This window comes from Carlito syrichta, unplaced genomic scaffold (genome assembly GCF_000164805.1).
Source record: "Carlito syrichta isolate Samal-C Ts95f unplaced genomic scaffold, Tarsius_syrichta-2.0.1 Scaffold113541, whole genome shotgun sequence".
Classification (NCBI taxonomy): Eukaryota; Metazoa; Chordata; class Mammalia; order Primates; family Tarsiidae; genus Carlito; species Carlito syrichta.
This window is the reverse complement of record NW_007057637.1, coordinates 403,830-413,854: the sequence shown is the minus strand read 5'-3', so window position 1 is coordinate 413,854 and position 10,025 is coordinate 403,830. Positions and strand designations below refer to the sequence as shown.

General features: G+C 39.7%; 1 protein-coding gene across 2 annotated transcripts in view; it reads right to left on the bottom strand.

Moving 5' to 3' along the window:
- Positions 1-593: 593 nt before the first annotated feature.
- Positions 594-10,025, bottom strand: part of TXNRD3 (thioredoxin reductase 3) — a 51,283-nt gene continuing 41,851 nt past the window's right edge. For both annotated transcript variants that reach the window (XM_008071653.1, XM_008071661.1), the window contains 3 exons: positions 4,173-4,268; positions 1,228-1,362; positions 594-1,063 (listed from right to left, as the gene is read on the bottom strand). In XM_008071653.1, coding sequence (XP_008069844.1) covers positions 1,001-1,063; positions 1,228-1,362; positions 4,173-4,268 — 294 coding nt within the window. In that variant the 3' untranslated portion in view covers positions 594-1,000. The remainder of the gene's footprint in view (positions 1,064-1,227; positions 1,363-4,172; positions 4,269-10,025) is intronic.

Here is a 10,025-nt window from a genome sequence, read left to right as displayed (position 1 = left end):
GATAAAAAGTTAGTGCAGCTCAAGTGAGCAAGCAGCCTAAAGGCCTTGCATGGGGCTGCTGTGCGGTGTACTAAAGAAATCAGAGGTTTCCTGAAGGACCTTGGATAAGCCTCCCTCCTCAAGATCTTTCAGATGCTGCCATGTTTGTAAATTCTAAAGAAACAGCTGAACATCACCTGTTCGTGTACTAAGCTTGACCAAAATTAAATAGACTGTAATAGAATAATTTGAAAGAGTTTTAAATTAATTAGATTTTGCATAATACAGTTCTAAAAACTATTACTCTTAAGATCAACATGAAAAAGAAATGCAAGTATTTTTCTCTTACATGAGCTATTTTGCTCAGTCTACAGATACTAATAAGAGGCAAATGATTTCAAGGTTATTACCATCAGGAAACGCCTGAGAGGGTGAAGTGCATATCAGGATTTCAACAGCAGGTTAAAATGAGCCTCAAAGGAGAGAGCAATGACTAAAGTGCACCCAGTGTGTATACTCCCTACTACTGTGTCCTGTCCTCTGCAGTCAGCTACCAGTGTAGCTCCACAGATACCTTCACCAGCGAGCCCACATGATGGAAAATCACCACTTTATGGACAGTTTCATAACCAAAAATTTATTTTCATAGAAACAATAAGGCAAGGGAATCAAAACACCAGCAACCAGAAAAGTTAGCTTAGGTTAACTGTGCCATTCAAGTCATTGAGAGGGAAGCTCGATCCTGACTTGCAAGAGTCAGCCTTGGCCCACCTCACCGTGGGGTTCCGAGCCGAGGCGTCAAGGAAGCAGTCCAACTGCCTCTCAAGCCACGAGCAGATGCCTGCTGCTACCCTGTCTCCTTGTCTATGTTCTCATCTCGGGGCCGTGAAGGAAGCCCTGCACTGGTCCCTGAGTAACAGAGCAGGTGTCATGAACACAGGCTGGTTTTATCCCAGAGCATTCTTGTCTTAGAAAGAAATGAGAATATGACAAGGAACACTGAACAGCAGCAGGACTAGCCTCAGCAGCCTTTCTGAGTGATGTCCAGTCCCGATGACTTCGTGGTCTCCAAAGTTGTAAACACCTGTTCAAAAGCAATAAATAAATATATAGCACACACTATTGCTTCAAGAAAACACATTCTGAAAATTACATGTACCATATTCTATACCACATACAAAACAGCTTTATATTAGTTTTTCAGACTATATCAGTCGAAGTCAATTTTAAAAACCTCCTGTTTCCTACCTCCCCACATGTGGGGTGAATGCCGATGGTGTCATTGAGTAGCTGTTTTGTGAGCCCACATTTCATGGCAGCTGCAAATCCTTGGGTAATCTCACCAGCATTCGGGCCAAGAATATGAAATCCTATCACCCGATCCTTTAATACAGGAACAAAACAGAGAGAATCCCAGTAGGTTAACAGTCTGAATAGGAAACTATTCACTTCAAGTTCACAGTTAAAATTTACAGCATCTACTACAGAAAAAGAACCATAATGTCGAACTGAACAGAAACATTATCATGAAACTGAGCCACTGTAAGAATCTGTTAAATGAGCCAGTAAATGCACATCCAGAGTTAATTTGCACTCAAATTTACTAGAACAAGCAATTTACCCACTGCATGAAGGAGTTCATTAGTATGATATAAATTTCCAAATTATGCTGAGATAGTGCTAAACAACAACATAACAAATCTGAATTAAGGTCCAACACTGGAATAATTCAAAGGCAGCAGGTTTTTACTGGAAATGCAGAGATTGCTGGCTCGGAAGGCAAGGTGCCCTGTTCCTAATACTAAGCAGAGAGCAAGAAGAGGCCGGTATGGGGCTGTCACCCAGGGCTGATGCTTGGAAGTAGGGGGTACAGGTGATAAGCAGACCTGAAGGAAGATCTGCAATCAGTTTCCAAGGCAACAGTGCATTTTAGACTGCTGATTTGTCAGTGTGTTTTCATCAGACTCTATCTTTCCTTTCAGTCTTCACTAGTGAAAGTGTACAACTGATGATGAGAAAGACTATAGGATTATAAAAGGGCAGCAGAGGCCAGGGCAGGGAGAAAGCTTTGCCCACTCAGATTCTGGAGAAAGCCATGGTTCAGAGCAGCCAACCTCATCCACATCTGCTGGGGAGCACTCAAACAGGGAGCTCCAAGAGCAGGGCCTCTCGGGTGGAGCAGGCAGAAGCCACTTGGGCTGGGGGTTCAAGGGCAGCTCCCAGCACCCCATGGACAGCGACTGCACAGGAATCTGAGGTGGCACATTGCACAGCAAATTGGAAAAGTGGGGAAGGGCAGCCCAAACAAAGGTAAGGCCATCTGGGGAACATCCCCAGTGGCCACTGAAAAGGAAGGTCCTGGTGAGGGAACTTTCACCCACAACTTTTACACAGAGTTGGAATAAAACTCTTCTATTTCCCAAGTACTAGGGCGATGCTCAAGAAATAGACATTTGGCCAGGGTCAGGGAAGGGCAAGCTCCAGGCTAGTTGGCATGCAAGAGTGACAGCACGACCTGGTCCTGGGTGGAGCCAAGGGTGAGGGGGGGTGAATGGGACAGAGCCCAGCAAGCCGCCTAGGGGCTGGCAGTACAGAGGTGAGAAGGTCAGAGCCAGTGCGATGGCTGCAAGGCCTGCTTCTGCAGCTGCTCCCCAGACCCCTCCCCCCCCACTTTTGGAGGCAGCAGTGCATAGGACAGAAAGGTTGCCCACGATAGCCATGACACTGATGTCACTTAACCTTCTCCCAAAGAATCAGGATGTAGTCCAACACACAAACACCAGACCTCAAGAGCACAGTTGCGAACCTGTCACAACTCAGCACTTCAGGGCCATCACAGCCAATATCCTGCATGCCCTGCAGACGTGTGAGACGTGTGCGTCTACCAAGGGACTGAGTCCTAGAGCTCTAGGTAGCTTTACCATTCAGCAAAGGAGCCTATGCTCACGTGCGGCCAGCCTATGACACCGTGTTCTGACATGCTGAAGGTAAGATAAATACAGAGATGTGAGTTAAACAATATAATGACTGTGGTGTTTGGTAAACTTTATGTAACTGCCAGTTGGTGCTGTTCATATTTATCTATTTTTATGTTTCATCTCCCCAGATGGTTGATAAACTTATAAAATGAGAAGAACCAACTATTAACAATGCTTTCTCTAACGGTTTTCTTTTCTTTTTTTCTTTTTTTTTGAGTTGGAGTCTCACTCAGTCGCCCAGACTGGAGTGCAGTGGCTGCTCCTGGCCACCACAGCCTCGACCTGCTGGGCTCCGGCGATCCTTCCACCTCAGTCTTCCGAGTAGCCGGAATTACAGGCATGTGCTACCACACCCAGCTGATTTTTTTATTTATTGTAAAGATGAGGTCCCATCTGCCGAGGCGGGTCTCGAACCCGCGGGCTCAGGCAATCCACTCACCTCAGCATCCCAAAGGCGCGGGATTACAGGCTGAGCCACCGAGCCTGGCTTCTAACAGTTTTCTTTATGAAGCAAGTTCTAAGTAAGCTGTGCTTTAAACTATTAATCTGAGGGACCCTGCAGCATCTGGATCCCACACTCTAATAGCAGGAAGGAGCAGAGCCTCTGACCATGGGCCGTCTGCCTCACTGCTGCTGCTTCAGAGAAAACTTCACCAGAAATTAGCTCCAGAAGTAGAGAGGCACTGTGTGAGCGCCTCCTTCCAACAGCTTTGACACACATTCAGTCTGTTTACAAAATGCACACCAACATATGCCTTATAACGTATTAGTTGACAGATCATCTAGTTCTAAACTATCGAGTTTAAACAATCAAGCTATCAAGACTGCTCTGGAAGAAATAACTTTCAATAATGTATTTTGAGAGAATATTGGTAAACCTCCATCACAAACTGTCACTGTTCAACTTCTGCAAACACATTAACTGGGTAGCAATATGCAAGAGTTCTGTCTTGCCCTGAAAGCTATCTTTAAAAAGATTATAAAAATCCAGCTGGACACAGTGGCATGTATACTGTGATCCTAGCGACTCAGGAGACAGAGGTGGGAGGACTATTTGAGCCCTAATACCCTAATACAAGGCACACCTGGGCATTATAGAAAGATTCCTATCCCCACCCCACCTCCCAAAAAGAAAAGAAAAATCCAAATAGTAGGAATAAAAACTAGCTATATTTTTTAAATTACGGCATTTCAGCTTACAGTGACAATACATACATGGTCAGATTTATTGCAGATTATCTTTGCATAACAAGTATTGTTGTCTCTGCCAGCTATTGTCCATTCAAGAGGCCAGAACAAAGTATGATACACCTGAAGATGAGAATAGAGAAAAAAAGGCCAATATTAATGTATGTGGAAACCACTCCTTGATAGGTTCTTTAGTTCTATAAGGCAATAATGTCTATAATAGCTTTCAGAAATTTAAAGTTTAATGATCCCGGCATTACATAACTGATGGGAGCATCTGTGCCAGGGCTCCTGAAATGTCAGCTCCACAAGTGTGTTCACCTTTGCTTTGCTTACTCAGCTGTTAGTTAAAAAAAAAAAACAAGGAGCCGGGCTCGGTGGCCCAGCCTGTAATCCCGCGCTTTGGGAGGCTGAGGTGAGTGGATTGCCTGAGCCTGCAGGTTCAAGACCCGCCTGGGCAACTTGACGAGACCTCATCTCTACAATAAATAAATTTTAAAAAATTAGCCAGGTGTGGTAGCATGCGCCTGTAGTTCCGGCTACTTGGAAGGCTGAGGTGGAAGGATCGCTGGAGCTCAGTAGGTCGAGGCTGAGGTGGCCGGGAGTGGCCACTGCACTCTAGTCTGGGCAACAGAGTGAGACTCCAACTCAAAAAAAAAAAAAAAAATCAACGGACAAAATTTAATTTTCAAACACTGATAAAGTACTACCAATCCAAGGCAATGCACTAGGCCCTTCTATGGACTGTAAAAGTAAAGACCTATACTCTGCCTTCAATGAGTACACAACCTGACTGCAATGTTCATATTCAAGCAAAATCTGGGAAAACTAATTGTTGCTGTCACTGAAACTTTCAGAACATAAGCTACTTGAGAACAGGGACCATGTCCTTCACATTTCTGTCCTCAAGTCCTCACACCAGTGCCCAAGTATACCTCCAAGCCTCTTCAATCTGGTTCAGTCTTCCAAGAATGAGAACAAAACACAACGTGCCCTCATGTAGCCTGGGATGGATATTCCTCTGAATAACTCCATACAGAATGTGATGTATTAATATTTGTTGGCAGAATAAGAAATGTATTCTGAACTAAAATATACAATGAATGAATTTGTTTTTTAAAATCCCACCCAGGAATAACCATTTTAAATGTTAGGGCATCAATTGTTGGTGTATATGTAGTAAAAACAAAATTTTTATTCAAAAGGTATCACAGTATTCAGCTACTTGTAACAAAAAATAGATTTAACTTGTACTTAACAGAAGAGAGAAACTCTTCCATCCATTTTAATACAAACCTTTTCATCTCTGTGGTTATTAGAAATAGAAAATAAACGTTTCTTTATCTCAAGATATAATTTCCTAAAAAATAAATCTCTAAGGTTAAGAAAAGAGATGGTGAAAACAATGACATTTTAAAATGATTTTAAGATCAGCATGTACTTCGGACAAGTTCATTACTCCCTGCTGCAAAGAGTAAGGAAGTGAATAACCTACTTCCTCTCATCTTCCTTTCCTCTTTCCCTGGCTTTGTCAAACGTGGTTTTCCCCTGCTAGTATTTTGAAGAGCCTCCTGGTTCAAAGTGAGTGTGAAGTGTGGATCCCACTTTACTTTTTTCCTTAATGGTTACCCACTTATTCCAACACCCTTTAGTGAATGATCTGTCTTTTCCCACTGATTTAAAATATTACCTGTGTCACATGTTAATTTGTACAGGCATGTGAATCTATTTCTGGATTTCATGTTCTGTTCCACTGATTTTGCTGTCCATTTGTATGCCACTGCTGCATGATTCTAAGTACTACAGCTTTGCAATACATTTTAATGTTTAATTAGGGCTGGTCACCCCTCATTACTCTCCTCATTCAGAGTCCTCCTATTATTGCTTGTGTTTTTTTAAAGTCTTTATCAAGTTAAGCACAATAATTATAGACATAATTTTCAAAGCTCTGTTATAAAAAACAGATCTCTGTCCCCACCCATTCCAATGAACCCAGAAGTCATCTCTTTTATTCAATTATTTTGGTATTTACCTCAATGTTCCTTAAAAACATGCTGATACTGCTACTGCTTTATTTACTGGCTTGGCTCTATGAAAAAGGAAGATTTGGTTTTCTTTCTTCCCTGGCCTCTACCATATACTCAGCACCTCTCCTGCCCAACCAATATAGTTATACCCTTAGCTAAATAATTACTAGTGTTTCCTTTACTTTGTAAATGCTATTTACAGGCAACTGAAAAGCCATGTGCAAAGAATGAAGCTGCACCCTTACCTCACACCATATATAAACTTATTAGCACAAAATGGATCATAGACCTAAACACAACAGCTAAAACTATAGTTATGTACCATATAACAATGTTTCAGTCTATGATGGACCACATACATGATGATGGTCCCATAAGATCATAATGGAGCTGAAAATTCCTGTCACCTAGTAATGTAGCCATCATATTATTGAAGAAAGAAAAACATTTTAAATCAATTTATTGTTTCCTAAGTTTCCAGTGTTTAAAGTCTACAGTAGTATAACAGCAACATCCTAGGCCTTCACATTCACTCACCACCTCACTCACTGACTCACCCAGGGTAACTTTCAGTGCTGCAAGCTCCATTCATGGTAAGTGCCCTATACAAGTGCACCGTTTTTTTAATCTTTTACACAGTGTTTTTACCATATCCTTTCTATGTTTAGATATGTTTATGTACCTAAATATGTACCACTATGTTACAACTATCTATAGTATTCAGTACAGCAACATGCTGTACAGGTTTGTAGTCTAGGTGTATAGTAGGCGCTACTTTCTAAGTTATATAAGTACATTCTGTGAAGGGCACACAATGACAAAATCATTTAACAACACATTTCTCAGAGCGCTAAGTGATGCATGTTAAGTGATATATGACTGTATTTTTAAAACTCTTAGAAGAAAATAGGCATAAACCTTCATGACCTTGGATTAGGCCATGGTTTTTTAGAGGTGGGGTTGTTGGGAAATGATCAGGTCATGTGGGCCAACCCTCATGAATGCCATTAGTGTCCTTATAAAAGAGGTTCCAAAGAGCTGCCTTGTCCCTTCCACCATAAAAGGACACAGAGGGAAGATATTCTATCTATGAACCGGGAATAGGGCCTTTACCAGGTACCAAATCTGCCTTAATTTTAGACTTCCCAGCCTCCAGAACTATAAGAAATAAATTACTACTGTTTATAGCTAACCAGTAATACTATTTTGTTATAGAAGGCTGGATGAACAAAGACACCATCCTTGAGAGTTTATTTTTTAAAATATATACTTTTTCCTCAAAGTTTATAGACATCATTCATCTTTGGCATCAAATGCTGCTACAAGAAAGCCCAAGGCCAACTTTATTCCCTGTCTACTGTGGATAATTAGCTTTCTCTGCCTGGATTCCTAAGGGCCAAGAACTTAATGGGGACATGCTTATGGCAATTACTCTATATCAACTTCTCCCAGAATAGGGTTTTTTATTTCAATCTTTAGATTCACCTTTTTAAAAAAAATATTAGGGACACTTTCTTCTATCACATTTCCAAATACTACTTCTATACCATTTTTTTTCCATCAAAGGGTATGAATTATACTTATGCTGTATCATATTTATCTGCCCATATTTATCACCTTCCTTCTCTTTTTTGTTCTACATTAAAAATTATCTTAACCATTCCTCTGTAATTAAGCTTATTTTAAATAATATGTTTTTGTGATTCTAACTCATTTGTCAGTTCAGTGATACAGTGTTCCTAGTTCTTGATTTGTCCTTAATAATAAGCACATGGGTATGATTCTAATGTTCCTTCCTTCCATACAACAGGTACCCATTAGGAAGAATGCCTGTACTTTTTCACTCAAGAGAAATCCTGGCATCTCTTTCTTTCTCCTCTCCCAAGTGGCAGTGTTCTTGGGAAGAACCATTATTTCTTTTTATCTGCCTCCTTTGGGTTTCATCTTTCCTGACGTTTCAGATGTGTTGAATATCTTTGTTTTTCACATATCACAGTATTGAGCCAAGGAAACTAAACACAGAGAGACTGTGGCACAGAAAGAACTTGGTGAGTTTCTGGAGCAAACAGTAAACTAGTATGAGTAGGATGGAGAGTAGCATGAACAGCCTGATCATGTTCTGCCTCTCATGGCAAACAGGAAGGAGCGTGGGTCATATTCTATGGGCACTAGGAAACTGTGAATGAGTTTTAAGCAGGAAAATGGCATGATTATTTGTATTTTTAAAGGATCTCCTTGACTAATGTGTGATGACTAGAGTGGGTTAGAATGAAAGCAGAGAGGTCAGGAAGCTCTTAGTAATACAGGAAGAGATAATGGTGAATTGGCATAGGTTGGTGAGGATAGAAATGAAATAAGTAGATACATATGAGATATATTCTGAAGGTGAAACTATTATCTTGACTATTTGGTGAACAAATAGGGATGAATTGAAAATGACTCTCGGGGATAGAGATAGAGATAGAGATAGACATAGGGAGATAGAGAGATATGTAGATATGGTTTTCCCTCCTGAAAACTAAAGATTTCATTAGATTCTCAAATGAAGCCACACTAAACAGGTTACAACTTCTAGACGCTCTAAAATTTTGTATTAAGTCAGGTCACCAGAGGGCAATATGTTAGCACTGCCCTATTTTGGCTCATTCAGAAATTACTTTTTTTTTAATTATACTATACTTTGGCATAATGCCATAAGACTTTATTTTTAGGCCTAACAATAAACAGTTACATAAAACCCATTGTTATATTTACTAAAGGGATATTTTAAGGATATTATTCACCATATCACAATGTCCCTTTCATAAGACCTGAAGAAATATCTCTCAGTTCTTCCTCAAGTCAGGTAATAGGAAGCTTCAGTTACATTTTCAGCTTAATCTCAAAGCAGGACTTTATGACACAAATTTTGTGAACTAGCAAATTAACCTTTCTTCTAGCACTATCTTATTTTTTCTACCTTATTTTCTTTTCACCTTGATTTTCTCACTTTAAAAACTATTATATATGTATTTTTGAGAAGCTTCCTCAAATCTATTATAGGAATTTTAAAAAATACTAATAGATCAAGTTTTCAATCCTGTCAAAGCACAAAAAATAAATAAATGAATAAATAAAATAGTTGAGTTGACCTGCAGTGAACCTTGGGAAAAAGACCTTAAAATAATCCCAAACTTGGGGAAACTGTTTCCTGTAAAGATGCTCCTTTATCTGGCATACGGCCTCCTACATTCTTCTTCACATGCAACCTTTCAACTTTCTATAATATTTTCAAAAAGTTTTAAAACTAAGTGTTAAATCCATAATTAGTATCATCAATTTCACAAGACCCAAGTAAAATTTCACCACTGCCAAAAGGATGGCTTATTACTACAAGGACTTAATTATAAATATGAATGAAATAATGTTCTTGAAAATGTAAATTTAAAAAAAAAAAATAGCCATCCAAAATAATGTTACACTGTTTTAATCATACATTTCCTCAGTATCAGAAATTTAAAAAGAGTTTCAATAAGTCTTTAGGCCTTACTGAACTAGGGAATATCAGGGCTATGGTTGAAAGAAATTCCCAATAATAAATCAAATCATACAATTAAAATGCCTTCAAGGGAGAAGACTGAGATTTCAATTCTCTTTTACTTAAAATGTCAACCACAACTCTCCAACACTTTTTATTTCTCCCTTTCCCTCTTATGTTGGAAGGTTGGGCAGAAAAAAAACAATCAAACTACCCACCAAAATATGATGTAGAAAAATGTTTTTACGGTTGTTATGACCGAATGGCATTGGGGGTGAAGGAGAGGTTATAAATAAATGTGTGTGGAGAACACCTTTCTGGAAATTTGAATAGCCC